The sequence below is a fragment of the Eremothecium gossypii genome, chromosome II, assembly GCF_000091025.4.
Source record: "Eremothecium gossypii ATCC 10895 chromosome II, complete sequence".
Taxonomy (NCBI): Eukaryota; Fungi; Ascomycota; class Saccharomycetes; order Saccharomycetales; family Saccharomycetaceae; genus Eremothecium; species Eremothecium gossypii.
The window spans coordinates 695965-723041 of NC_005783.5; the positions used below are offsets into that span (position 1 = coordinate 695965).

General features: G+C 50.7%; 15 protein-coding genes across 15 annotated transcripts; 10 read left to right on the forward strand and 5 right to left on the reverse strand.

Moving 5' to 3' along the window:
* Positions 1 to 4: 4 nt before the first annotated feature.
* On the forward strand, positions 5 to 3346 carry CPA2 (carbamoyl-phosphate synthase (glutamine-hydrolyzing) CPA2; the record flags this gene model as incomplete). Its single annotated transcript, NM_208458.2, has 1 exon — positions 5 to 3346. The coding sequence occupies one exon, from the start codon at positions 5 to 7 to the stop codon at positions 3344 to 3346; it is 3342 nt and encodes a 1113-aa protein (NP_983105.2).
* Positions 3347 to 3499: 153 nt separating this feature from the next.
* On the forward strand, positions 3500 to 3712 carry AGOS_ABR158WA (DUF5137 domain-containing protein; the record flags this gene model as incomplete). The annotated part of the gene is made up of 1 exon (NM_001355301.1): positions 3500 to 3712. One exon carries the CDS (start codon positions 3500 to 3502, stop codon positions 3710 to 3712), a length of 213 nt encoding a protein of 70 aa, NP_001342243.1.
* A 303-nt stretch (positions 3713 to 4015) lies between these two features.
* On the forward strand, positions 4016 to 5263 carry GPA2 (guanine nucleotide-binding protein subunit alpha; the record flags this gene model as incomplete). Its single annotated transcript, NM_208459.1, has 1 exon — positions 4016 to 5263. The coding sequence occupies one exon, from the start codon at positions 4016 to 4018 to the stop codon at positions 5261 to 5263; it is 1248 nt and encodes a 415-aa protein (NP_983106.1).
* Positions 5264 to 5598: 335 nt separating this feature from the next.
* Positions 5599 to 6747, reverse strand: LIH1 (putative lipase; the record flags this gene model as incomplete). Its single annotated transcript, NM_208460.1, has 1 exon — positions 5599 to 6747. One exon carries the CDS (start codon positions 6745 to 6747, stop codon positions 5599 to 5601), a length of 1149 nt encoding a protein of 382 aa, NP_983107.1.
* A 289-nt stretch (positions 6748 to 7036) lies between these two features.
* ECM27 (Ecm27p) lies at positions 7037 to 8989 on the reverse strand (the record flags this gene model as incomplete). The annotated part of the gene is made up of 1 exon (NM_208461.1): positions 7037 to 8989. One exon carries the CDS (start codon positions 8987 to 8989, stop codon positions 7037 to 7039), a length of 1953 nt encoding a protein of 650 aa, NP_983108.1.
* Positions 8990 to 9306: 317 nt separating this feature from the next.
* On the reverse strand, positions 9307 to 10527 carry ADO1 (adenosine kinase; the record flags this gene model as incomplete). The annotated part of the gene is made up of 1 exon (NM_208462.1): positions 9307 to 10527. One exon carries the CDS (start codon positions 10525 to 10527, stop codon positions 9307 to 9309), a length of 1221 nt encoding a protein of 406 aa, NP_983109.1.
* Positions 10528 to 10708: 181 nt separating this feature from the next.
* TDA4 (Tda4p) lies at positions 10709 to 11524 on the forward strand (the record flags this gene model as incomplete). The annotated part of the gene is made up of 1 exon (NM_208463.1): positions 10709 to 11524. The coding sequence occupies one exon, from the start codon at positions 10709 to 10711 to the stop codon at positions 11522 to 11524; it is 816 nt and encodes a 271-aa protein (NP_983110.1).
* Positions 11525 to 11749: 225 nt separating this feature from the next.
* Positions 11750 to 13111, forward strand: STE24 (zinc metalloprotease; the record flags this gene model as incomplete). Its single annotated transcript, NM_208464.1, has 1 exon — positions 11750 to 13111. One exon carries the CDS (start codon positions 11750 to 11752, stop codon positions 13109 to 13111), a length of 1362 nt encoding a protein of 453 aa, NP_983111.1.
* Positions 13112 to 14292: 1181 nt separating this feature from the next.
* RPN3 (proteasome regulatory particle lid subunit RPN3) lies at positions 14293 to 15798 on the forward strand (the record flags this gene model as incomplete). The annotated part of the gene is made up of 1 exon (NM_208465.1): positions 14293 to 15798. The coding sequence occupies one exon, from the start codon at positions 14293 to 14295 to the stop codon at positions 15796 to 15798; it is 1506 nt and encodes a 501-aa protein (NP_983112.1).
* Positions 15799 to 16018: 220 nt separating this feature from the next.
* On the forward strand, positions 16019 to 17938 carry SRB4 (Srb4p; the record flags this gene model as incomplete). Its single annotated transcript, NM_208466.1, has 1 exon — positions 16019 to 17938. The coding sequence occupies one exon, from the start codon at positions 16019 to 16021 to the stop codon at positions 17936 to 17938; it is 1920 nt and encodes a 639-aa protein (NP_983113.1).
* A 47-nt stretch (positions 17939 to 17985) lies between these two features.
* Positions 17986 to 18519, reverse strand: ILM1 (Ilm1p; the record flags this gene model as incomplete). Its single annotated transcript, NM_208467.2, has 1 exon — positions 17986 to 18519. The coding sequence occupies one exon, from the start codon at positions 18517 to 18519 to the stop codon at positions 17986 to 17988; it is 534 nt and encodes a 177-aa protein (NP_983114.2).
* Positions 18520 to 18682: 163 nt separating this feature from the next.
* Positions 18683 to 21013, reverse strand: JHD2 (histone demethylase; the record flags this gene model as incomplete). The annotated part of the gene is made up of 1 exon (NM_208468.1): positions 18683 to 21013. The coding sequence occupies one exon, from the start codon at positions 21011 to 21013 to the stop codon at positions 18683 to 18685; it is 2331 nt and encodes a 776-aa protein (NP_983115.1).
* A 313-nt stretch (positions 21014 to 21326) lies between these two features.
* PRO3 (pyrroline-5-carboxylate reductase) lies at positions 21327 to 22178 on the forward strand (the record flags this gene model as incomplete). Its single annotated transcript, NM_208469.1, has 1 exon — positions 21327 to 22178. One exon carries the CDS (start codon positions 21327 to 21329, stop codon positions 22176 to 22178), a length of 852 nt encoding a protein of 283 aa, NP_983116.1.
* Positions 22179 to 23594: 1416 nt separating this feature from the next.
* On the forward strand, positions 23595 to 25112 carry ATP2 (F1F0 ATP synthase subunit beta; the record flags this gene model as incomplete). The annotated part of the gene is made up of 1 exon (NM_208470.2): positions 23595 to 25112. The coding sequence occupies one exon, from the start codon at positions 23595 to 23597 to the stop codon at positions 25110 to 25112; it is 1518 nt and encodes a 505-aa protein (NP_983117.2).
* A 446-nt stretch (positions 25113 to 25558) lies between these two features.
* Positions 25559 to 26947, forward strand: IBA57 (Iba57p; the record flags this gene model as incomplete). The annotated part of the gene is made up of 1 exon (NM_208471.1): positions 25559 to 26947. One exon carries the CDS (start codon positions 25559 to 25561, stop codon positions 26945 to 26947), a length of 1389 nt encoding a protein of 462 aa, NP_983118.1.
* Positions 26948 to 27077: the final 130 nt, after the last annotated feature.

The window sequence follows — 27077 nt, forward strand, 5'->3', positions numbered from 1 at the left end:
AAAAATGAGTACAGCGGGTATATCTGACGAGGCGTCGGCATCTGCTTTCACTACTGCGGGCTACTGCCCACAGCTCATCAAAGGGATAGACTCTGTGCTTATTATTGGTTCCGGTGGTCTTTCGATTGGCCAGGCAGGTGAATTCGATTACTCGGGATCGCAGGCCATTAAGGCGCTAAAAGAAACTGGGAAAAGGACTATTTTGATCAACCCTAATATCGCTACTAACCAAACGTCATACTCGCTAGCTGATGAGGTGTATTTTTTGCCTGTAACTCCTGAATTCATCACGCATGTCATTAAGCGCGAGAGACCGGATGGCATCTTATTGACCTTCGGTGGGCAGACTGGGTTAAACTGTGGTGTTGCGCTACAAAGGGCGGGGACGCTTGAGAAATACGGTGTGACGGTTCTCGGAACGCCGATCAGTGTGCTGGAGACAACAGAGGATCGTGAGCTCTTTGCGCGTGCGCTGAAGGAGATAAATATGCCAATTGCAGAATCAGTCGCATGTTCAACAGTGGAAGACGCGGTTGCGGCTGCCAACGATATCGGCTACCCGGTGATTGTCCGGTCGGCCTATGCACTTGGAGGGCTGGGCTCTGGATTCGCAGATGATGACCTGCAGTTGCGGCAGCTGTGCGCGCAGTCACTGGCACTTTCTCCGCAGGTGCTGGTCGAAAAGTCGCTAAAGGGCTGGAAGGAGATCGAGTACGAAGTGGTCCGTGATCGCGTAGGTAACTGCATAACCGTGTGCAACATGGAGAACTTTGATCCGCTCGGGATACATACAGGTGATTCAATTGTGCTTGCTCCGTCGCAGACCCTTTCTGATGAAGAGTTCCACATGCTAAGAACCGCAGCGATTGAGATTATCAGGCACCTCGGAGTAGTTGGGGAATGCAATGTGCAGTACGCCTTGCAGCCGGATGGGCTAGCTTTTAAGGTGATCGAAGTCAATGCCAGACTATCTCGTTCTTCTGCATTGGCGTCCAAGGCAACAGGATACCCCCTTGCCTATACTGCCGCTAAGATTGCTCTTGGGTATACATTACCAGAGTTGCCTAATCCTGTTACCAAGTCGACGGTCGCCAACTTTGAACCCTCACTGGACTACATTGTGGCCAAGGTTCCAAGATGGGATCTCTCCAAATTTCAACACGTGGATAAGACTATTGGGTCTGCCATGAAGTCCGTAGGTGAAGTGATGGCGATCGGCCGGAATTTTGAGGAAGCTTTCCAAAAGGCTTTCCGTCAGGTTGATCCATCTCTACTAGGTTTCCAGGGCTCTGACGAATTCGCAGACCTAGATGAAGCCTTGCAATTTCCTACAGATAGAAGGTGGTTGGCTGTGGGAGAAGCGCTAATGAACAGAGGTTACTCTGTGGAACGTGTACACGAGCTTACGAAAATTGATAGATTTTTCCTGCACAAGTGTATGAATATTGTCCGAATGCAGAAGCAATTAGAGACCCTAGGATCAATAAATCGGCTAGACGAGGTTCTGTTGCGGAAGGCTAAAAAGCTCGGCTTCTGTGACAAGCAGATTGCACGGGCTATTTCAGATGACCTCTCTGAATTGGATATTAGAGCGCTCAGAAAAAGCTTTGGCATTTTGCCATTTGTTAAACGTATCGACACCATGGCGGCAGAAGTTCCTGCGGTAACCAACTACTTGTATGTTACCTATAATGCGGTCAAAGATGATGTAACCTTCGGAGATAACGGGATCATGGTTTTGGGCTCTGGGGTGTACCGGATAGGCTCTTCGGTTGAATTTGACTGGTGTGCGGTCAATACTGTACAGGCTTTAAGGAAGGAAGGACATAAAACTATCATGATTAATTACAATCCAGAAACAGTTTCTACTGACTTTGACGAGGTGGACCGTTTATATTTTGAAGAATTGTCCTTTGAGCGCGTAATGGATATCTACGAGGCGGAGTGTGCAAGTGGCTGCGTAATTTCAATGGGCGGGCAGCAACCACAGAATATAGCGTCACAACTGTATGAACAGGGGGCAAATATCTTAGGGACTTCACCTGAGGATATCGATAAGGCAGAGGACAGGCATAAGTTTTCAACTATACTCGATACGCTGGGACTGGATCAGCCGCGGTGGTCTGAACTAAAGTCACTTTCAGAGGTGAAGCATTTTCTTGACGATGTTGGTTACCCAGTATTGGTCCGTCCGTCCTATGTTCTATCAGGTGCGGCTATGAGTACAGTATATAACTCCGAAGACCTTGAGGGAGTGTTCGAGAGCGCGGTTGCAGTTTCCCCGGAACATCCGGTGGTTATCTCAAAATTCATAGAAGGTGCTCAGGAATTAGACATAGATGCAGTTGCTTATAAGGGTAGTCTACTGGTCCATGCTATTTCAGAGCATGTCGAAAATGCAGGTGTCCACTCCGGGGATGCAACGCTGGTCTTGCCTCCGCAATCGCTAAAAGAGGAGGAAAAGACACGGCTGAAACAGCTGGCAGCTCAGGTTGCCGCCGCTTGGAATATCACCGGGCCTTTTAACATGCAAATCATCAAGACTGCAGAGGGCGGACACACTTGTTTGAAAATCATAGAGTGCAACATTAGGGCCTCTCGGTCGTTTCCGTTCGTGTCGAAAGTTCTGGGTGTGAATTTCGTGGAGATCGCAGTCAAGGCATTCCTGGGCGGAGATCTGGTCCCGCCGTCCTGCGATCTCATGGCGCGCAGCTATAATTACGTCGCAACAAAGTGTCCGCAATTCTCTTTCACCAGGCTGCCGGGTGCGGATCCATTCCTGGGGGTAGAAATGGCCTCCGTCGGCGAAGTCGCTGCGTTCGGTTCCAATGCCCTTGAGAGCTACTGGGTCGCACTACAGGGCCTCATGAGTTTCTGTGTGCCTCTGCCTCCGAGCGGTATCCTACTCGGCGGTGATCTAAGCAAGGAACACCTAGGAAGAGTGGCCGCCCTATTGGCGCCACATGGCTTTACGCTCCTGGCCTTGTCGGAAGCCACCTGCGAATACCTATCCCGCTATCTCCCCGCAGAATCTTCCGTGACGGTGCTTCAGATGCCGGAAACCGGTAGAGAGGTCCGAGCCCTTTTCGAACAGCACAACGTACAGTGCGTAGTTAACCTTGCAGCTAGGCGAGCATCTTCGCCTATTGATCCTGACTACCGCATTCGTAGAAGTGCAATAGACTTCGCCGTTCCTCTGTTTAATGAACCACAGACTACTATGCTCTTCGCGCGTGCACTAAGCGCCTATCTGCCAGCAGAATTGGAAATGCGGCAATCTGATGGGCCAGAAACTCCTTCATATGTGCTGCCCTGGCGTGAGTATCTAGGTTTTAAGCCTACATAAAGCTCAGTCTCGCTATCCTGCCGCTGGGACTTCCGAATTTTGCCCTGCAATGCTCAAATTTTTACCGCCTGTACTAGCGCCGCGGTAACATGCCAACTACAACGCCGACCTCAGCAACCGCTCTTCCCGTCTACCCCTACCTGCACGCACGCCATGGATGAAGACGGACCTTATTCATGGTATCTCCAGCATACGCCCGCGCCAGATGCTCGCAAACTGGAGGATCTGCGCATCTGGCAGAACGAGCAAATCTATGAGCGTAGTAGAAAGGTGTATTCGCCACCGCTGGAGCCTTTGGGGGTGGGCTGTCAGGAAAAACGAGCTGCGACTGCTCAGCGGGGTCCAGCGAAGCGCCGGCGTACCTGAGCTTGCTTGTACATACCTAAGTACCCATAATTTATCAGCAAACCAAATGTGTGTTCACGTGATTGTCATGTGGATTTCTTCACGTGATCAATAAAGGAGGCGGGCTGATTTTTCTGTTGGCACCTACTTTGCTATGAATATAATGTGATGGGCCCGCGAAGTGACAAGCGGCAGCCTAATTAGCCTCTAGCAGTGGAATCCATTGATCAGGCGCTATAAGTGGCTTTTGCCCGGACGGTAATATTTCAAAGAAAGCCAGGCGCTAGAGTGCTCCAAGTACTGGTGGATATAGAGCCCGACATAATGGGGTTGTGCGCGTCGAAGGACAAGGGATCAGCAACACACGCGGAAAAGCGGCGTCAGGACAGACATGGTGCTTCTCAGAAGGTAGAAACAGGAGCAAAGAGGGTAGATTACGGTGCAGAAGTCAAACCTGAGACGTCACCCAGTCATAGCACGTCCGGCGCTACAGCGGGCGGCAGGAAACGCTCCGTGGTATCCGGGACGAGTCAGCAGACAACGGCAGTGGCTGGACCAGGGTCAATGGGGCAACCGAGTGCCAGCAATCGCGCGCTCAAGGTTTTGTTGTTGGGTTCTGGCGAGAGCGGGAAATCGACCGTACTGCAACAACTGAAGATTCTTCACCAGAACGGCTTCACGCAAGAAGAGCTTCTAGACTTTAAACCCTTCATTATCGACAACATTGTGGAAACTGGGAAAGACTTGTTGAATGCAAGAGCTAAATTCAACGTACTCCTTGAACCCGACTGCGGTTTGACAGAAAACGATCTGCAACAGGTTCTGGAATATAGCAGGCCTGCCGGCTCGACACCTTTATTGCCGCGTGGCCTGGCTGGGATTTTAAGCAGAATCTGGCAGTTACCTTCGACCAAAGAGCTTCTCACTGGTCCTGAACGGTCGTCGTTCTACCTTATGGATAATGCAGGCTACTTCTTCAAAAGTCTGGACCGTATTTCGCAGCCCGACTACGTTCCTACTGTAGCGGACGTGCTCCGTACAAGAAAGAAGACCTCAGGTATTTTTGATACAACGATAGAAATGGATGCTGACCTAAAACTACACATTTACGACGTCGGCGGTCAACGAAGTGAGCGGAAAAAATGGATCCGTTGCTTCGATAATGTTACTTTGATCATATTCTGTGTCTCTCTTTCTGAATATGACCAAACCTTGATCGAAGACAAGACGCAAAATAGGTTGCAAGAGTCCCTGATCCTCTTTGATTCAGTGGTAAATAGCAGATGGTTTACAAGAACATCCGTTGTCCTGTTCCTGAATAAGATAGACGCATTTGCTGAAAAGTTACAGACAGTCCCTCTCGAGAAGTACTTTCCTGATTACACTGGTGGCCAGGATATAAACAGAGCTGCAAAGTACATTCTATGGAGGTTCGTCCAGTTGAACCGCGCTAACCTGAATATTTATCCACATGTGACACAGGCTACAGATACTTCCAATATTAGGCTAGTATTTGCCGCTATCAAAGAAACTATACTCGAGAACACTTTAAGAGATTCCGGCGTGTTGTGACTGACATATTTGTCCTGTATAACAGTGTTATGCAGATTTACGGATACACACATATATACCCACTGTATACCCAGAGCAATCGCTCATCCATTTAATCGTACGTTATTTATGAACTCCTTACTAGCCGGCCAGCAGCAAAGAATTCTTTCTATATATTATTATTTGGTGATACGCTTTTTACTTTATACTACAATCGGTTTCACAATACCTTTCGCCGCTCCACACCCTGGTCTCTGCTTCCTATAGTAATATAGTATATGACTGCAGACTATCTCTGCGAGTTAAGACTGCCGCATATACTTCAACGAGTGTAACATAATTACATAGCACTATAACTAGAACCCACTACATGTGTTGATCATGATAAAGTAGCTGCGATGTTCATACATATGCAACCATTTTTCTATCCGTTCATTAAAGCGACTGCGTGGGGATAGCAAGTCGCCCTCAATATGCCATAGTGGTTCAAGATTCATGCCACGGTAATGTAAATCCTTAAGCTCGTGTGGGAAGTGAAGTTTCTCGATATATATCTCCAAGCCTGCAGCAACGTATAGTGGCGGGACCATTGGTATATAATCTCGGGTATGCACAACCCGAAAGTAGCCCTTATTTAGTTGCAGCTCTTTCTTTTGTACCGACTCAAAGTGAATTTGCTCTGTTTTGAAAAGAGCATTAACCCAATCTCTCAATGAATGGTTAAACATCCGCGGGGTGGCATAAGTAAGCACCAAGGGCTCAAAGCCCCGAAGCGCAAGCTCGATGCCACAAAGACTCGCCAATGCGGCGCCAAGCGAGTGACCGGTGACAACTAACTTATAGTTCGGATATAGATTATATATCCTCTCTATACGCTCCAAAAAGTTCCTATTCAAGGTCTTCGCAAAGCGGTAGAAGCCCCGGTGCACCTTACAGTCCACGCATGGTGGTATGACGCCATCTGCAACAAGCTTGTTGTAACGGGTTAACGACGCCGGCACGTATGCAATTGGGTGTATCTGCATGTCACTAAACCAGTCCTGCTGTGTGCTTGAGCCCCGGAAAGCAAGTATCACCACCTGTCTGCCATGATCAACTGCCACATACCCTGTGCCGAGCTCATTGCGTTCTGCCTCCAATACTAATTCCACTCGAGTCCTTTTCGCCGTCGGGTTCACCGTGAGGTTTGAACAGAACTCAAGGTCCGCCGGGCATCCCCCATCGTAAAACGTCTTGTTCTCAACTAGCGTCCTATCCTTGATGCAGTACGTCAAGGCACATATCTTGCTGAAGTACACGAGCTTATCGTAGCCCGCTCGCGTGATGGTCACGTGTGAGGCCTCGGCGGCTAATGTTTCTGAGGTCTGTAAGGCCGACGAGTTTAGCTCCTCGCCCCCAACATCCGCCACACCTCCTATGCCCACAAGCCCCCCGAGGCGGGGTGCCAGCCCGCGCCCGAAGCGCCCGAAGAGGCACAGTAGTGTCAATATCATCATTAGGTGCATTCTGACCTGTTGCAGACGGAAGCAGAATGCGCCGCAATACCGCACGTATACAATAACAGCACAATAAGTGTACCTTTACCTTCCTCCTCGCTCCGAGTAGCTCAGTTCTCTTCCGCCGTGATGTGTAGCGCCTGGTTCCTGCCCTGATGCCAAAGAGAGCGTATGATCAATGTGTACCTCTGGGGGGCTGCTTGCTGCGTGCCTAGGAGTACTTGCTTAGTGCTGTAGTTGCGTACGTGTGTATGTATAGGGTTTTGTTTCTGTGTTTGCGTTTTTGTTTGTGTGCAGATTATATTGAGGCTTCAAGTACTAGGTTGAGTAACGTAGCCGCTAACCACCAGGCGCACATCGCCAGCCCCACTGTTTTCATGTGCGACTGTAAAAAGCGTGCGTTCGTCAAAAAGAGCCACAAAAGGAATATGAGCTGTAGTACTATGGCAACGCAAGAAACCAGAAACTTGCTATCTACTCCCTGGTCACGTAGCGTGATGGACCACCTCTTGAGTGGCAGCATGGTTACCAGCCCGCTGATACCAACGCCGATCATGGTGTTTAGTAGTACACCGCCGAGGCACGCACCCAGGGATATTGCGAGGAACTTAGTGTCCTGATGCGTCCCTTCGTCGCCGGGCAGCTTGTGGTAGAGACGGGCCATGGCGACGTTAGACATTAGGTCGCTGACGGAGTTGCCCCACGAGAAAATGGTGAGGCCCAGTATGGCCTCGGAGACATCGGTGATGCGCTGGTAGAGAGTCATGATCTCGATGAGGGTGTTGGCGAGGTAGGATATCCAAAGCATGCTGCAGCACACGCCGATACCGTTGAAGAGGTACGTGGCAGTGTGGGCGGCACGCTCCGCGTCGGCCACGGAGGTATGCGGGTCTGGCGTGAGCGAGAACTTGCCGGCACGGTGGACACGGGCGTAGAGAAGCACAGTCATGGTGAGCATCGCGGTGGCGACAAGACCGGCGAGCAGCCACACCGTGACGGGCGCGCGGGACTCAGCGAAGGACATATAAAGCATCACCGCCCATAGCGGCGCTGCGACTGCATTTATGACGGCCATCGCGATCGTTGTGCGCGGCAACGAGATAGAGGCGCCCCCTGGCGCCACCTGGGCGAACTTGCTGTACTGTGGGATGGTGATGCGGAGCAGGAGCATGAACGGCGTCAGGGCGACCGACAGCACCTGCGAGACATGGCTTTTCTCGCGGAAGTTCGCCAGCTGCGGCGCAAAGATGTAGAGCGCGTTTGACTTGAGCTGCATTATGCGGCGCTTGAAGAGGTCCTCGGACCGCAGCGGCTGCGGTGTCAGCAACTGCAACTCGGGGTTGTCAGAATATGGTTGGAACATTGGCGGGGCTGTGCGGGTGATCCCCGGCTGCCTGGCTGGGTCGACGCGCTCGTTCGGCTCTGTGACCGGGCGGTGCTCGGTGTGCGGTGTTGCCATAGTCTCTAGCGAGATGGTGTCGGCTGTTTCGCGCGGCATAGCGGTCTCCAGGACCTTGAGCAGGCTATTGTAGTCGATAGAAGTTAGCAAACTGGGCTTGATGCCCGTGTCGATGTCAGAAATGAAGAACTGACTGTCGCTGTCATTCATGTCAGAATAGGGCCCCACAAGCTCCGGCGGCATCTGGTCGGACTGGTTCGCAGGACTCGATACTTCAATAGTCGGGGGGGCGTGCCGCTGGCCAGCAGAGATCTTCGACACTATGTAGGCCGCGTAGATGAGCAACATTACCACGCAGTCCAGGACGGACACAGCGTTCATCAGGCATACGTAGCCGATAATGCAGACGGCCAGCATCGCAAACAGTAGGTCCACGATGATCGAATGGCGCTCCGCCGCGCTAAGATTTACCCACGCAGACCTCATCACCATAAATATCGCGCCCTGTACCACACAGATGATAACGCCGCAGGCGCCCAGCACCTCACCCACAGACAAGGCGGCGGCATTGTTGGCCGCGTTCCACGACATCAGACTGGAGAACAAGTCGGGCGACGAATTGCACCATGCCAGTAGGATGGCTGCCAGAATGCCCTTGTGCGGCCGGTTCCGTTGGCTCGTCAAGGTCACCACTATGGGACATAAATAATCAGAAGCGGAAACGCCCAGCAACACAAAACACACGCTCAGATGTAGAACCGTCAGCACCACGAACCCCAGGGATAGCTTGTTCGTCTCGTATAGATACACTGGATGTGTGATCCGTGCCCATGTACTTGGTGCATGGTCCATCCTTGCACTCTGCCTTTCCAGGTACTTGGTAATAGTAGTGGTAGCCACCGCAACACTGGTCAAAAAGCACACCTAAAACCTCAATATGTAAAGGCGTGCGAATGGTAGATGCGTTATTTAAAATGCAGTGCTTGAGATGAACAGATAGACTGGTGCCCATTAGAGAGTTGTCTACAAGGTCTTGCTTTCACTCCCGAAATTCAATATAGACACGCTAAAAATTACTTCGCTACTCAGAAAGCAATCTCTTGAGATGAAATATCAACATTTTGCCTAAATACTGTCGCTAAGGAACCCAACTATACAGGAATGCGAGTCTAGTACTGTAGCTTCTCAGTTGGGTAGCAGGGACCGAACTCCTGGATCGACAGAGCAGCCAACCATTGGCCCATGTCGACGGCGGTTGGCAAGTCTCTACCTTGGACAAGCGCAGCCACGAAGCCGCCCGCAAAGGCATCACCTGCACCATTGGTGTCCACAATCTTTTCCTTGTCAACTGGGTGCACAGGGTAGGCAGCCTCGCCCGCTGGAGAGACCACGATTGTAGGCTCTAGACCGTGGGTGAAGACAACGGTGCGGGAGGAGTCGCCGATGACGTGCTTGGCAATAGAGACAAGGTCCTCGCGGTCGCAGTCAAGCCCAAAGGACTCCGCGTAGGATGCAGCCTCAGACTCGTTGGCGATAATGTGGGTCGTGTAAGGCAGCACCTGCTCAAGCGCGGAGCGGAAGAACTGTGGGATGAACGGCGCAGAGAAGTTCAGCACGAACGGCTTGCCGTTCTCCTGTGCATGCTTCCCGAGCTTGACGATGGCCTCTGGCGACACGGTCAGGTGGAAGCCGCCCACGTAGAACATCTTGGCGCTCTCCACGACATTCCAGTGCTTGTCCAGGTGCTCCGGTTTGAAGTGGTTCGCCGCGCCTAGGTCGGTCACCATCGACCGGTCATGTCCCGTGATCATCACGGCGCACTTGCCCGTGCTGATCTCCGGCTCCTCCTGGTAGAACGTGCTAACGCCGGCAGCCTTGTTGGCTGACATCAGCTTCTCCGAGAACTGGTCGCGCCCCACGCACCCGAAGTACGCCACCTGGTCGCGCCCCAGCACGTACGCCGCGCCACGCGCAGTATTCTGTGCTGCACCGCCAGCCACGTAACGCATACCAGGAAACTCCAACATCTCGTCGAAAATCTTCATGCGTCCGTCGTCGCCCGCGGCGTCCACTAAGATCGCATCATTGCTCTTCAAGGAGTACCGTTCAAGGTACTCGGGGTCCACCGTCGCCGAGATGTCAAGAAGGGGGTTTCCCAGGCACACTAGCTTAAAAGACTCACTCATTCCGGCTTTTGCAGTCCGCTCTACACTTCTGTATCCGCTTGTAGATGTGCGTGTCACTGCCGATAATCGTGATGCACTCGCAAATTTTGCTGTGTCGCCGGGCATGCCCATGTGAAGGCGAGGGCCGGTCACGTGATAAACAAGGTGTCTGGCGGTTCGTGCCCGGAACACGCCGCGAAGCAGGCCGAACCCGCGGCTGCTCATATCGTTCGACGACGTTAGTCCACCCCCGTGTTCGCCGTGCAATGGGGTTAGGCGTAGCTCGGGGTTTGTGGTGGCGTTTTTGTTGAAATTAGCTGTCCAACGGGCCAGGGACTTAAAAAGCGGCTCCCGCGCGCAACCGGCATCTGTCCGCTGCAGTTTCCAGGCTGCACCGGTGAGCGAAATGCGTGATCCTTTCTTGAAGTACTCGCTCTTCAGCGACCACGACAGCCTACTGCTGCGGCACAGCCACGAGGTGCTGGTCTCGTTCCTTATGTACCAGTTCGTGCTGTACCCGGTGGTGGCGCCAGCGGTAAACCGGATGATTTTCGGCCAGCACTACACACGGGCGGCACCGCGCACACGGGCGAACTTCGACATCCACACCGTGTCCACGGTGCAGGCGGTGCTGTGCGTGGGCATGATATGGCCGCTGCTGCGGCTACCTGCGGCGCTGCCGGTGTTCGGGTTCTACGATGAGTACGCGAGCCTGGTGGCCGCGACGATGGTAGGCTACTTCGTGTGGGATGTATATCTCTGCACGCGGTACCTGGCGGTATTCGGCCCGGGCTTTCTGGGCCACGCCCTGGGCTCGCTGGCTGTGCTGCTGTCGGCGCTGACGCCTGCGTTCCAGCCGTGGCTCGGCAAGTTCCTGATTTTCGAGGCCAGCACGCCGCTGGTGAACGTCAACTGGTTCATCACACAGCTGGCTCGTGGCTCCACGAGTGCGGTCGTGCCGCGCTGGCTACCGGTGGTGAACGGCCTGCTGCTGCTGGTTACGTTTTTCTGTGTGCGGATCGTATGGGGCGTCATGGCGCTCATCGCCATGGACTATTATGTGTGGCGCCAGTGGGGCCCAGAGACCCCCAAGCTCGTTGGCTTGCTTGTACCGGCCATCAATTTCTTCATGACACTGCTGAACTTCTACTGGTTTTACAAGATGGTGCGCATTGCTAAGAAAATGGTTCGCGCGTCAAAGCACGTCGCCAAAGTTACTTAAGCTAAATTGAAGTCTTATGCTTTGAGATAAAGGCACTCTGGCGGGCTGCTTTCTGTTTCAGGGGCAGATTGCCCTCTCAAGCAGCTTCCTTTTTTCTGTGCGGCCAAAATGTGTAGATATATATAAGTAAAGTATACGTGTATCGAGAAACTTTCTTTCATCTTACAAGGAGATCACACCGCGGACGTTCAGAGCCATTAAGCCAAACAGAATCAATCGCTTGCAATGAAATTAGTCGAGGGGGTCCAGGTCCTACTGGACAGGGGCGATATTCCCTGGAAGAAGGTAATTGCGGGGCTTAATATTGCGCAGTTTGGATTCGAGACCTATCTAGCGACCAGAGAGTATAAAAAGTTGAACGAGCTTTCACTACCCAGCGAACTGGAGGGCGTTATTGATAAAGAAACAATGCAAAAGACGCAGGCGTACGAGCGGGCCAAGTTACGCTACCGTATGGTTAGAGATCTGGTGTTCCTGGGACTAAATCTGGTAATGATTAAGTACGACTGGCTGCCACGGATGTGGAACCTAGGAGTGGCGGTAGGTCAGCGCATGCCCGCCATGCTGGTGCCAGTATCGACCATCTCGCAGTCGCTGTACTTTTTGATCGTCTACCTACAGCTGAACTGGTGGCAGGGGTTGTTTGGGAGCTATTACTACAACTTTGTGCTCGAGGAAAAATTCGGGTTCAACAAGTCCACGGTCAAGCTATGGCTAACGGACCAGCTAAAAGTGTTTATGATCTCCTCCATGATTACCACTCCTGCAGCCTATGCGCTGTTGAAGGTAATTGAAAAGTTCTCGACTGGCTTCGTCAGCTACGTCTCTATCCTGATGCTGTTCTTCTATCTGGTGCTGACTGCTCTTCAGCCAGTTTTTACAGCTTTATTCAACAAGCTCACCCCGTTGGAAGACGGGGAGCTGAAGACGTCGATTGTCGAAATAAGCAAACGAGTCAACTTCCCACTGGACAAAATCTACCTTTCGGACGGCTCGCGCCGCTCTGCGCACTCAAATGCGTATTTCACCGGGCTACCGTTTTTCTCTAAACGGATCGTACTTTTTGATACACTAGTCAATGATTCCACGGTCGAGGAAGTGGTGGCCGTCATGGGCCACGAGATCGGGCACTGGAAGCTTAACCACATTTCATATCGCTTACTTCTTTTGTGGGCCACTTCCGGCTTCACTGTCTCTCTCTTCAGTGCCATATACATGAACACTTCTCTGTACGAGGCATATGGTTTCTTTATCGGAAACAACGCTTCTTCTGACCCAGCGCGTGTTGTCGTGAGCACCGTGCCTGTCATGATTGGCTTCATGCTGTTTAATGATCTCTTTCAGCCAGCAGGTGCCGCTTTGCAGTTTATCACCAATTGGTATACTCAGTATCAGGAACTCCAGGCTGACCAGTTTGCGAAGGAACTGGGCTATCAAGATGCTTTAGGCAGCTCGTTAATAATGCTCGCCCGTGGTAATCTCCACACCCCCGAAGGCGATCCGCTATACACTGCCTACCACGATAGCCACCCCTCCACGATTCGTCGGCTACGTGCCCTGCAGTACAAGCCCGCCAAGAAGCAGTAGTCCAGTTTTACACATGGTTTTGTAGTTAATTATCGAAAACTTAAAGGTATAGTTTATGACCAGCAACATTTCCACCGGAGCAGGCGTCCTACTTAGTGTCCATGAGAACCGTGGCTCCCCAACATCGTAGCATAGGATGGTAAAGCTAATATGCCTTCGCCCTTTTAAAAAAATGGTACGCTGGCCACGCGGTGCAGCTGTCGGAACACAACCATCATGTGCTACAGTGCATTCATTGGCCTGTGACTATGAGTAGACACATGATACTGCTTCATGGAAATTAATTGGCATGCTATTCCCTGATTATCTGTTATATGGCCAAGATGACAGCTTACGCTACACCTCTCTGGCAACAACTACTCGCGGATAAGACCACACAAGCACAGGTCCTTCTCATCTCGACATGATACTATCATTGCATTACGGTATATTATGCCTGTGAACTTTGGGCTCGTTGGAAGGAGGTGGCACTCCCTAGGGAGAGCAATTGTTAGCGCCCGACTTTGATGCGAAACTAGCGAATATACCGGAACTGGCGCGGGACATGCGTCAATTGCTTCCTGCAAATTTGTGTGCTTCACCACCACGATAATTATCTAAATTATGACCTACTCCAGATCTCTTTACTTAGTCGTACCTGAATACTCCGTGGGAGAGGCCTTTGGCTTCATTATGTGTTCTGGTGTGAATACCGGCACACGCGGCACAACTCCGTCCTCATCGACTCTATAAAGTCGAAATATCTCCTAGGTGCGGCCAATGGTGCTCTAAAACTGTTCCTGAATATTCTAGGATACCTTTAGGACACTAAAGCAAACCAGCTTTCCAAGGATCTGAGTATCAAGATACCATGAGCGATTCTTGCTCACTCTTGTACGGGACTGCCCCGCTTATCCAAGTGCAGACAAGATGCAACATGCATACTGGCAGACCAGGCCCTCTCGATCATCGAGTTGCTTTAAGCAACATAGTAGGAGGCTTCGAAGGAGGAGTTCTTCGGCTACCTATGTAAGAGATGCAGCGGATGGTTACTGCTGGTCACGTGCTAGAATCATATACCACGGAAAAGTGGATATGTTGCTTGCCCTTTAGATATGGCAGTTTTGCCACCCTACTTGACACAGCTGTAACAACGTTGACTAAGGATAAACAAGAGCTACTGTCAACGGGCTATCCATACAATGACATCTGATCTAATGGAGGTGGACTCGGCCCATACACCGGATGTTTATAGCGCAAGCAAGGACAACGTTGACAAGTTTGTCGATCTGCTTCGCCAGGTCTCCAAGACTACTATAACATTGGACTCCCGCTATGTGTGGAAGTCTCTTCGCGAGCTAATGTCTTTGCGCAAGGAGCTGCAGCAGCAGACCCTCACCATCCTTATCACGCTCCTATATCCGGACGACTCGGCATTCAAGGTGCCATTGCTTCGTGTGGTGAACCAGAACCTCAAAAGCAGCGTCGAGGATGCGGAGGCATTCAGGGCCAAGTACCCCGCAGACTTTTATCAGCTGACTGCTGACGGCAAGATTGACCTGTCGGCTGAGCTCAATTCGTTTATGCACCTGCTAGTGCAGCTCTATCTACTGGACTCTGGGCAGGTCGAGGCGCTGGAAAGCTTCAATCTGAAGACGGTCATTCCAGGCGTGCTGCATTACTACAACAACCGTTCCTTAGACCTGATCAATGCCAAGCTGTGGTTCTACATTGCGCGCGCCCACGAGATCCTGGGTAACAAGTTTGATCATACCATACGTATGGATATGATGAAGTTCTTGAGGACTGCCACCCTAAAGTACGACAATGAGACCAAGGCGATGCTAATAACCCTCATCTTGCGTAACTTCCTCCAGTCTGGCGATGTTGAGATTGCCTCGGATTTCATTAGCAAGGTGGAGTTCCCCTGTGACCAAGGCGTATCCAGTCCGCTTGAGGCAAGATACTACTTTTATCTCTCTAAGATCAATGCCATCCAGCTCGATTACTCAAGCGCGAACGAATATGTCATTGCCGCTATCAAGAAGGCTCCTAACTCACCCAGCAGTCTTGGCTTTTTGCAACAGGCAAACAAGTTGCACTGCGTTATCCAGTTGTTAATGGGCGATATCCCTGAGCTTTCCTTCTTCCACCAGAAGGGGATGGAGGCCACACTAACTCCATATTTTCATCTCTCCAAAGCAGTTAAGCTGGGGGACCTCAAGAAATTCACAGCTACCATATCAAAGTACAAGGTCCAGCTTCTGGAGGACGGTAATTACCAGCTCTGTGTTCGTCTTCGCTCAAACGTCATAAAGACTGGTATCCGGATTATATCTTTGACCTATAAGAAGATCTCCCTGAAGGATATATGCTTGCGCCTGCATCTGGACTCCGAACAAACGGTAGAGTATATGGTGTCTCGCGCTATTAGGGATGGTGTAATCGAGGCTAAGATTAACCACGAGGGCGGTTACATCGAGACAAGTGAGCTACTTAATGTATATGCCACGATGCAGCCGCAGCAAGCCTTTGACGACAGGATCAATTTTGTCAACCAGCTGCATGACGAGTGTGTCATGGCCATGAGATACCCCGGTTCGCGAGAGAAGAAGAAAAATGTTAAGACGGACGATCATGAAGGCGAAATAGATCCTGATATAATGGATCTTTCTGACTATGGCTCTGATATTGAGGACTTAATCTAGGCGCCTTTCATGGTATTAAATAGATTTAATGCATATATTATAGCTGAGCCATTTTCGAAGGTTTACCCGAATTATATACCGTTCCTTTTCCAAGCATGCCGTCGGCTTTTCGTATTCTGTGATTTATGTTCAATAACTGATCTACCCACATCACTACGTCTCTTCCTCAGCAGAAAGGTCAGGCCTCTCTTGTTGCTATTTGTCAGTATTAAAGCGTATTATGGAGCCTGACGATGGTCATAACTCATTGAATCAAGATAATGGGATTCCAATCGTGTTAGATCCGAACCTGATTAACCTTCGGTCACGGGCAGCCTCTGCCACCGTTACTACGAATGGTACAACAGCGGACAGCAGTGAGGACAGTGGGTCGCAGCAATCGGTGTCAAGTGCTCCAATTCAACAGAATTCGGAGGAACATTCTCTGGTTAGTAATCCATACGAGACCTATGGCCGTATGCCACTACAGAAACTGATTCCGCTGATCCTGCAGATGCGTAATGCATCAAGCTTCTCTGAGCTGACCGAAGAGGATCTGCTGCGCGATATTGAACGCGAAGAGAAGGGTATCTTGACAACTGGGCTAGATGTAGAAGGTGATATTGAGATGGGAGATGCCGATGAGGAGTCAGACCTCAAGCCGCAAGAAATTACAGATGATGACTCCAATGCGCGCCTGAAACCGAACAACGATAGTGCCATCCCGCAGGAGGAGTTCAATCAAATGAAAAGAGAGGTTTTGGAGCATATCAATTTGGCCTTGAACGAATCTTCTCTATCTCTCGAATTTATCTCGCTTTTGCTTTCCTCGGTGCGGCCCTCTGTCGGCGTAGGGTCTATGTCGCCATTTCTAAAACGGTCTGTCCCTACAGCATCTTTGAACGCAGACAAGGTGGAATTACCACCTAAGAATAAGACGGAAACTCTCACACTTGCAGTTATAAACAGGGGGTGGAAGCTACGGAGCCTAGAGGACTCCAAGGCTCTGCTTAAAGAAAACTACGCGAAACTGCAAAAGTCTCTCGAGGTAGAACATGCTCATTGGGCCATGATATCTCAGCATATTAGCAGCACGGACGTTGTTTTTAAGATGCGCGACCGCCAGACTGGTAAGAGGTCCTTGGCAGTCAAATACGGCTATGAAGATTCAGGCTCATTATACAAGCAGGACCGCGGAGTGGCGGTATTAAGACACAATATGGATCTGAACAAGCTAGAACTCGTACCGATCTCCAACTCTAAGGAGGAGGTCCACATTACTGCTAATTCTGTTGAGCGGTTTATGAGGGTCCACATATACACCAAGATCGAGGAAGAAGATGATTATATCCTGAGCGGCGAAAGCAGTATTGATGACCAATCGTTGCTGCAACCATGCCACGACGATATCAGTAGGCAGATAGCTCGCTTGAAGTTTTTTATATTTGAGCGAGAACTAATGTATCAGTTGAAGAAAGAAGCGGTCAGTCTCATGCCATATGGCGTGAACTTTGAAAATGAAAACAAGGTTGTCTTAGAATCGCCTGGAGAAAGAATTGAGTTTGAGATGGTCCCTCTAGACGATAGTGCTTTGCTTAGTACCCATGAGCCACGCAGGGTTAACGATAAACGGGCCAATATAATCCTGATTCTTCTGCGCATGCTGCTGGTAGTAATCCACAAGAAACAGTTGCGCCGCGGCCTCAAGCCAGCAACTTCCAAGCATAAATATAGAGCTGATGGTGACCTTCTCCTATTAAGACCTGTTTTGGGTAGAATAAGGCATAGAAACTACTTACAGGTGGTTAAAAGAGTTGTTACGGAGTGCGTCTTGAACATTGTTCCTGGTTCGTCCATCGAGCTGCTTCCACAACGAAGCGAGCCCGATACGCTCCATGCTCGTGAGGCGAACATCGCTAGCCTAAACAAACAGATAGGCCTATTTGACAAGATCCTCCGCATGCCACGCAGCGAACTGCGTACCAGCCTCGGCGCAAAAGGCGTCATAGATCTGACCTTGAAGAGCAGCAACTATTGCAATGCGATAATCCAGGTCATTTACGCAGACAGCGCTGGAAAAACGGTTTTTGATACCGTTTTTACAGAACTTAAAGAGCTTGAGGAGTTCCTGCATTTCATTGTTAGCGAATACGTATTGTAAAGCTCATCACCTACCTATATATTCCAAAGCTCAGGTAAAATACCTCTTCACTCGCTAGTAGCATCGCCGCTGTGTGCAGTGCTACTAACGAGCTCCTCTAACTCGTCCTCACTAGCCTCATCCTCGGCATTGGTTGTGTCTGCCAGCCGGTGTGTATTCACTACCGACTGGTCGTCTTTGATAGCAGTGTATATCATAAAATGCATAATGATCTCACAGAAGCAGTAGACAAACACGGCATTGTTGTGAAAGTAGAGATTACTCTCACGCAAGTAGGATACCCCTGCCAAGACAAAGAAGGCCAGTAGTCTGAACGGTACCACCGAGTCGAAGTACGCAAGGTTATTTTCTAGTAATGGCAGAAGATCGCTCACTGCTAACAGGAAAAACAGGACAGAAACCATACCTAACTGGGCGCTATGACGTGGAATATGCAATTCTGGCAAATACATCGCTCTCGCTAGGATGATGATGAAGTTGTGGTTTAATATGAGCTCCACATCCTTGACACTGAAGAACGCGAGCGTCAATAGGAAACCGATCCTAGCATATATGACAGTAACATGTGAGAAGACAGCCATCTAAACGGAAATAGGGTTATTCTTTATGTTCGATAAGCGAGTAGCACTACTTGTGTGCAACGTGCGAGGTAAGCTATTTGAGTATATCAACATTTCTCAAAAAAGAGAAACCTATCTATATTGCCATTATCAACATTAAAAGTTTAAAAAAAACAGTAAAAAGTTACAAGCAACTATCTAACTTCTTCTCCGTTATTTGCAAGATGCGATTAATATCATTTGGTCGCCTGATGTAGAACAATTCATCGTCCTCGAACTTATGGCAGGTACTTTCTTCGGAAGTTGAGCTGCCAAGTGATCCGTCCTCCGAATCGATGCTTTCAAGCAGGCTTACGTAGTCGACCAAGCACAAGATAGAGACGGAGCCTTTGGAGGCTAGGCGGTTCCATTTTGAAGGGCTCATCTCATGGTGCCTGCGGCGCTTACGAGAATAGCCTCGATGATAGTGCACAACAAACGCAAATGGACAAATTGTGTTACATTTTGTGCAGAAGATCTCGCATTCGTTTTGCTCCGGATCGTCGTCGTAGACGCTAGAGTCCGGGCGGACAGATGGCGGCTGGCTTTTTGTAGGTTCGTGTTTCAAGATATGTTCTTGGCCGGAAGCTGAAGTGCATGCGAGTTTCCGAGAGCCGACTAGTACGTCTTCGCGATGTGTGATGCCTTTCAGCAACTGGATATATTTCATTTCGGAATGAAAGATATTCTGCAGTTCCAAATGACAACGACGGATGAGTGCCTCTTGGTGAGTCTGTGGGCGCTCCAAGTATTGAAGCAAGACATTAAGCATTAGCTCCCACATATCGAATACGCAGCGTTTACCTGTAAGCCTGTAGTCCTCACTAGCAGATAGCCCATAAGGGACCCAGAGGTCTAGCGTAAAATTGACTGCCTCGTTGAAGTTATAGCCAGTATTAAATCCCGCATGATAGCATTTTGGATAAGTGATGATGTATTCGCCAGGGTATTGTACAGCCTTGTAGCAGGCGATATTTGCTGCCTCAAACTTCTCATCGTAAGGCGAAATGAGAGTGACTAGCTGATGCATCAGGTCGGGCTGCTTCTCAAAAAGGTCGGGTGCAATATTCTTCATCAGCTTATTGAAAGCCGTGGCAGATTGTTCTGGGATACTATACCATACTTTGGGGTCGCCCTCATGTTGATAGTTGGCACTGAGGGTATACTGATCTTCCAAATGCCAGCAGAAAGTTGAAAATGTAGACCCAATATATAGCCATGGTACTGTCATTCCGGAAATTGAGCGGCCAAAAACAGGGAGTAGTGATCCTCTGGCCATGGGGAGGTTTAGGAGGTTCATCGGATGCTCTACGTACTGTAAGAAGGCGTCATACTCTGGTGTCCCCTTCGTAATATGAGGGGGCACCCATTCCAGCGTCGGAAACGCTGTGACAACTCCAGGACCTTCGTTATGGATATCAGCACCGTACTTCACGGTCGCCCGATTCTCGACATCGTGCACAAGATCCCAGAACATATCTTCCAAAAGGCCGATGTTATCGAGTGGCTTTCCCTCAGGAAAATGCTTCGCATCGTATTCTGCACATTGCGATTTAAATTCTACCCTGTTATAAAGATGTTCTTCTTCTTTAAATCCATAATAACCGTTTCCCACAATGCAGTTGTTGCATATCCATATCCCCTCATTTTGATCCTGTTGCGGAGCCTGAACACACGCCCTGTGAAAGAAGTTACGACAGGTTTTGCAGACCACCCGTCGGGTCGGCGTAGTCCTCTTCTGGCATATAACACAATCGTCCTCTACATCGGAATCAGACTCAGATTCGTCTGACGAGTCGTCATGGATTAGTGATTTCGGGAGCTCATCCTGATATATTAGTTTCTTAATGAAAGAGCTGCTTGCATCAGAGCAACTTTGTCTCTGGAGAAAGCGGTAGTACTTGGAGATCTTGGTAGTGAAGATAGATAACACTGAACTTGTCTGAACACGGAACAGCCTTCCTAGCGCCCTCCACAGTCCTGTATCGGACAGTACCATATCTAGCGGTCGCATAGTAAGTTGAGGCACACCCACTGTTTCGGAGTGTCCCCGTCGGCGTTTCCGGATGCCGGCACCCGGCCCCGCCGGTTCCCCGCTGTAAAACTTCAACACCTCGATGAAAAGGTCGTATAGGTACACCCGCTGGCCATCGGCCTCGGCATATGGCAACCGCTGCAGCGGCCGCTGCAGCTGCCCTTCCTTCATCATGAAGTTGTTGAGCTGTCGCATGAAGAACAGCCTCGACCGGTTAAGCAGGCCCAGCTCGCTCAGCGTCTGTAATCGCACATGAAAGCGAAATATATCGTCATTCACTGTCATGGGTGGCTGGAACCCGCGCGGCGGTACCAGCTTAACCATCCCATACACATGTCCCAGCCGCTGCACTGCCGCCTTCGAAAGATACCCGATGGGGTCCCTGAACTCGTCTTCTGTCGGATGCAGCACAGGTACGTTCTGTAGCATACGTTTTCCCATACTTAAACGTCTCTGTTTAGCGACTCCCACGCAAGTGTGAATAAATCACCACACTACGATATTTACTGCCTCGATAACGAGTGATTAGCCTCTACAACCTCTTAATTAATTAATATTCCCAACCTGTCGTCGCTGCCGCAACCTGGCTGAACATTAAATGGTGGTCTTATGGTCGAAATATATGCACGTTTACGTAGCCGCACTCAAAGTTCGGGTAACGATGATTTCATCTTGAAACTGTTTTCAGCGTAACGCCTCGCTCACTACCATATGCCAGTAACTCAACCGCGCTAAAAGAAGGATTACTGAAAAGATGGGCTACACTCTTACGATTTTGGGTTGCGGTGTGATGGGCCAGGCGGTGCTCTCCGCAATCTACAACGCGCCAAAGGCTGATGATGAGTCACGTGCGATGTACCCAAGCCGGATCATTACATGCAACAACAACGCGCAGTCGGCCAAGCAGGTCACAGAGCTTGTGCGTGGCTTCGGGACCTCGCCCAATGGCATTGAGGTAGAGTCGACATCAGGCGACAATGCGAAGGCCGTGGCGGAGGCACGTGTGGTGGTGCTTGGGACAAAGCCATACCTCGTGGAGGAGGTACTGCAAGACGTGCGCACCCAAGTGGCTGACAAGCTGCTCATATCGCTGGCCGCGGGATGGACCCTGGACCAGCTGGTGGATTACACTGCACGCGTTGCGCGTGTCATGACCAACACGCCTGCGAAGTACGGGTACGGCGCCGCAGCGGTGTCGCACTCGCCAGACGTCACCGCTGACGAGCGGGCGCTGGTCTCGCGGCTGGTCGGCCACTTGGGCCTTTGCGTGGAATTGCCGGAGAAGAACATGGATGCTGCGACTGCGCTGATTGGCTCTGGCCCAGCCTTTGCTCTGCTCATGCTTGAGTCGATGATGGAAGCCGGCGTCAAGCTAGGTATTCCCCTTGACGTGTCGCGGCGCTGCGCCGCCAAAGTGCTTGAGGGGACCGCGCGCATGGCCGAAGAGACGGGCTCTCATCCTGCTGCGCTAAAGCACCAGGTGTGCACTCCTGGCGGCACCACCATCGCAGGTTTATGCGTTATGGAGGACAGCGGCGTGCGTTCCGGTATAGTCAAAGGTATTGAGGAGGCTGCGAATGTCGCTGCCCGCCTAGGCCGCAAGTAGCTCTGCTAAATACGTAACACAGGGCTGCAGCTCAATGGACAACTATTGATATGACTCTGTCTTCTGTCAACTGTTCCGGAAACACTCCAGACTTGTCACGTGACGCGTCTGTCGCCTGGTTACATAACTTGTTTCGTCGCTGGTCCTGCCGTGAGATGCTAATCTTCTGCAGCTTGCGCAGCCTCTTGAAAAGATGCAACGGAACACGGCCCGTACTCCGGCTATTCCCGCGGGCACATGCGCGATTTGACTGCGACACTTGGCGAAGAATACGACTGGCGTCATCTGCTTCGGCGCGGTTCGGCAATGCGCAGAGCACGTGACTACAAATGTATGTAAGCGGGATGTCCGGGTGCATTATACACCGAAAGGTGCAGGACCGTTCCAGATAGGGCAGCTGGCGCTCGAGTCGCTATTTATCATAGTCATGCGCATGGCGTGCGCTAACCGCTTATAGTGTCGTTTAGGCCTTTTTGAGGAATTAAAACATCGATTTGAGTGCTTATTATATAGTCCCACCGTTGGCGCTAAGCTTCTTGCAAGTGTTTCGTGATGGGACAACGCCAGAGCCGCAGCTTAGAGCGCTCTCGAGGTGCAAAACAGCCTCTTTCCCACTAGTTACCGGAGGCGTGAAGTGTACGGGTGCTCGCTGCACACGGATCAACACGTGATTGTATTTAATAAAAGGCGCAGACGAGGAAGCCCTGTGTCGTAGTCCTTAGTCCCATATAAGAACTAATTGAAGTGCGTCAGCTGCTTTAGATAGCCCGCACCAATAGTAGTGTAAAAAGAGCAACCAATCCATGAAGTCGTTTGTTGGGTTTATGGATACCCACTTCTTCTTCATCGGGCAAAAAATGCTCTCGCGTTCCAGGCGTTGATATCGTCACTTCTGTTTCCTCATATAACGACAGCTCTCTCGTGTTCCAGGTATGTTAGCGCTATCTGTGTGGTGCTCACAGTCATTTCCTTACTTAATCTACACTGTCGTTGGGGGCGTCGCGCCGGCAGTAGACCCTGCCCTTCCTGCGCCACTAAGTAGCCAAGCCAAGTCGTCTTAGGTCCGGAGTCGAGCCAAGCCAGGTTGCCGCGCGCTGGACTGATCGCCTCCTGTCTACCCTTGCATATACCCCGAACACCGCACTAGACACCACAGATGGAGGCTCTTTTATGACAGTGATCACGTGCATGATCTAAGTTAAATCGTGTGTGACGAACCAATCAGAGCGCGCTAAAAATTTTCCTGTATTTTCTTCGGGCGCACCAAGTTAAGATCGCGAGCGGTGGCGGTGTGCTACAGGGCAGTTTCTCCTTGGGTACTCTGTTATATAACTAACAGACAGCGGTGTTTCCCAATTGGTGTCACAGCAGTGCTATCAAGACGAGGTCTAGTTGTCTATCCATACTACTGTGAGAATGGTGTTGCCTAGAGTATACGCAGCTTCTTCGCGCGCAGCTTTGCAAGCTGCCAGACGTGCGGCTCCGTTCCACGGTGCTAGATGCCTTGCAACGGCTGCAGCTTCCGAGGGTAAGGTGAGAGCTGTCATTGGTGCCGTTGTGGACGTTCAGTTTGAGCAGGGCAACTTGCCAGCCATTTTGAACGCCTTGGAGATCAACACTGCCGACGGCAAGCTAGTGTTGGAGGTGGCCCAGCACTTGGGTGAGAACACCGTCAGAACCATTGCTATGGACGGTACCGAGGGTTTGGTCCGTGGCGAGCGTGTTGTCGACACCGGTGCTCCGATCTCGATTCCTGTCGGCAGAGAGACTCTTGGCAGAATCTTGAACGTTGTGGGTGACCCAATCGACGAGCGTGGTCCTATCAACTCCAAGACCCGGATGCCAATCCACGCAGACCCTCCAGCCTACGTGGAGCAGTCTACCGAGGCAGAGGTCTTGGAGACTGGTATCAAGGTCGTCGACCTGTTGGCCCCATACGCCAGAGGTGGTAAGATTGGTTTGTTCGGTGGTGCTGGTGTCGGTAAGACCGTGTTCATCCAGGAGCTGATCAACAACATCGCTAAGGCTCACGGTGGTTTCTCTGTTTTCACTGGTGTCGGTGAGAGAACCAGAGAGGGTAACGACTTGTACCGTGAAATGAGAGAGACTGGTGTCATCAACTTGGAGGGTGAGTCCAAGGTGGCCTTGGTCTTCGGTCAGATGAACGAGCCTCCAGGAGCCAGAGCCAGAGTTGCTCTAACCGGTTTGACCATTGCCGAGTACTTCAGAGACGAGGAGGGTCAGGATGTGTTGCTGTTCATTGACAACATTTTCAGATTCACCCAAGCCGGTTCCGAAGTGTCCGCTTTGCTAGGTAGAATTCCATCTGCCGTCGGTTACCAACCTACTTTGGCCACCGATATGGGTTTGTTGCAGGAGAGAATTACCACCACCAAGAAGGGTTCCGTCACCTCTGTCCAGGCCGTCTACGTGCCAGCAGATGACTTGACTGACCCTGCTCCAGCCACCACTTTCGCCCACTTGGACGCCACCACCGTCTTGTCCAGAGGTATCTCCGAGTTGGGTATCTACCCAGCCGTCGACCCATTGGACTCCAAGTCCAGACTTTTGGACGCTTCTGTTGTCGGCCAAGAGCACTACGACGTTGCGACTAAAGTCCAGCAAACCTTGCAGGCATACAAGTCCTTGCAAGATATTATTGCCATTTTGGGTATGGACGAGCTGTCTGAGCAGGACAAGCTAACTGTCGAGAGAGCTAGAAAGATTCAGAGATTCTTGTCTCAGCCTTTCGCTGTTGCCGAGGTCTTCACTGGTATCCCAGGTAGATTGGTGAGATTGAAGGACACCATCGCATCCTTCAAGGCTGTCTTGGAGGGTAAGTACGACCACTTGCCAGAGAATGCTTTCTACATGGTTGGCGGTATCGAGGACGTTGTCGCTAAGGCTGAAAAGTTGGCTGCTGAGGCCAACTAAGCGGACCTATCTCGGACCTAACTAGTTTTTAGTGTTCTTGGTACCTGCTTTATTTCGCCGAAATACATTTGTTACTCTTGCATGTACAAACTTTCCTCTTTGACTGATCAATCCTCTCGAGCCAATAGGTATTCTACGGTTACCGATTACAACCTACATTATGATAATGACGATTATTTTTCCGCTCCCGTCGACTCCAGAAGTGATGGTCTGGTTTGAAAGATATTAAGTATTAAACAAAATTTTTATATTCTCTAGTATATTAAAATATAAAGGCGAGGATTCCGCACTCCTCGTTTCTTGTAAGTCATCATTTGTTGATCAACTTACTGGGAGATGCTAGGAGATGTATTCCATTGCCGGGTACGGAGAACTCCGGGGAACTTTTTCAACTGCCACTACAGGACTTTGACATGCCATATTAAGACGGAACATTTAATCCGGGGATGCGGTTTAATAGCAGCATCATTGTACGGCGGCTTACGAAGGTTACGACCTCGAACTCCGCACATGAAGCCCCACAATTTTTGTCCTGTCGACTCCCCGGTAAAGCGTTCATCAGCGTGCGAGGGCCAGATGCCGTGAAGTTTCTCAATGGACTTATTACTGCGAAGCTTGCCCCAGAGGTCGTCAAGAAAAGTCTTACTACTGTTAACCCCGATGTGCGGGAAGTTGAACGGCATCCGTCGATCAGCGGTTTTGATTTGCGTCGTGGGAACTGGGGCATCTACAAGGAGGGAACTCGAGCCCGTGGTCCCTACATCTCCCGCTTCGGGACATACAGTGCATTCTTAAACAGCAAGGGTAAGGTTCTCACGGACACGGTGGTATATCCCGCACCGCTTGGTCTTCCGGATGGCGCAGCCGCGAAATACCCGGAGTATTTGCTTCAGTGCGATGCCATATTTGTTGAGCCCCTGGAGCACCTTCTCCAGCGCCACAAACTTCTACAAAGAGTAAAGATAGCGCGTAGGGATGATCTAAGCGTATGGCATGTTGCGATTGATATGGATGCGTATCCAGAGTGGGAGCAGTCATTTAGCTGGCGCTCCGAATTCTGGAAACCGATGGTCTCCTTGCACAACCAGGACGACGCGCTCAGGTTTGCCCGGTGGTTTATTGCCCAGTTCTTTGCCGGCGCTGAGGGCCGCCTTGTCGGCGCATACTATGACACCCGCAATGTGGACCCAACCAAGAAGTCCAACATATTCTACATGGTGACCACTGGCGATGTTGATGACATCGCCACCCTGTTCAGCCCACAGATGGTCAGTTCGAAGACCACTGCGGTTTCGGTTCCTTACACGGAGGTCCGGCGTGCGCGGCTGCGGCGTGGCGTCCTGGAAGGCGTCTCAGAGCTCAGGTCCGAGGCCGTTCTCCCGCTGGAGGTGAACTTCGACCTATATGAGGACGCCGTGAGCTTCGACAAGGGCTGCTATGTGGGCCAGGAGCTCACAGCCCGCACTCATGCTACAGGCGTGTTGCGTAAGCGCTGTGCGCCTGTGATTGTCTCAAACTCTGCTTCCTTGGATACCCTTGCTACGTCTTCTCGGCTGGATCTGTATACGGACTACGTGATCCCGGCTGCTTCCACCAGCCCCAGTCCTACAAACAGCCCCTTTGCATCTCAGAATCCAAGACCACGCAAGAAGCAACCTATTGGCAAACTTCTTTGCGTTGATGGTACTGACGGCGTCGCACTTGTCAAGCTCATCTACATAGAGCGCTCTCGCAGTTGCGGCAGCATTGAGTGCTACGTTACCCACCCAGAAACCGGCGAGAGGGTTCCCATCTACATAGATTTACAGAATCGTCCGATACATCTACCGGAGTAGTGTATAAAGGTAACCTCTTATTTATGTTGAACATACGCCCGCCTTTAGGTCATTGCCACTGTGCCCTGTTCCGGCGCTCCAGCCGGGCTCTGGACTGTGACTGTGCACCCACACATATGATATTTTATTT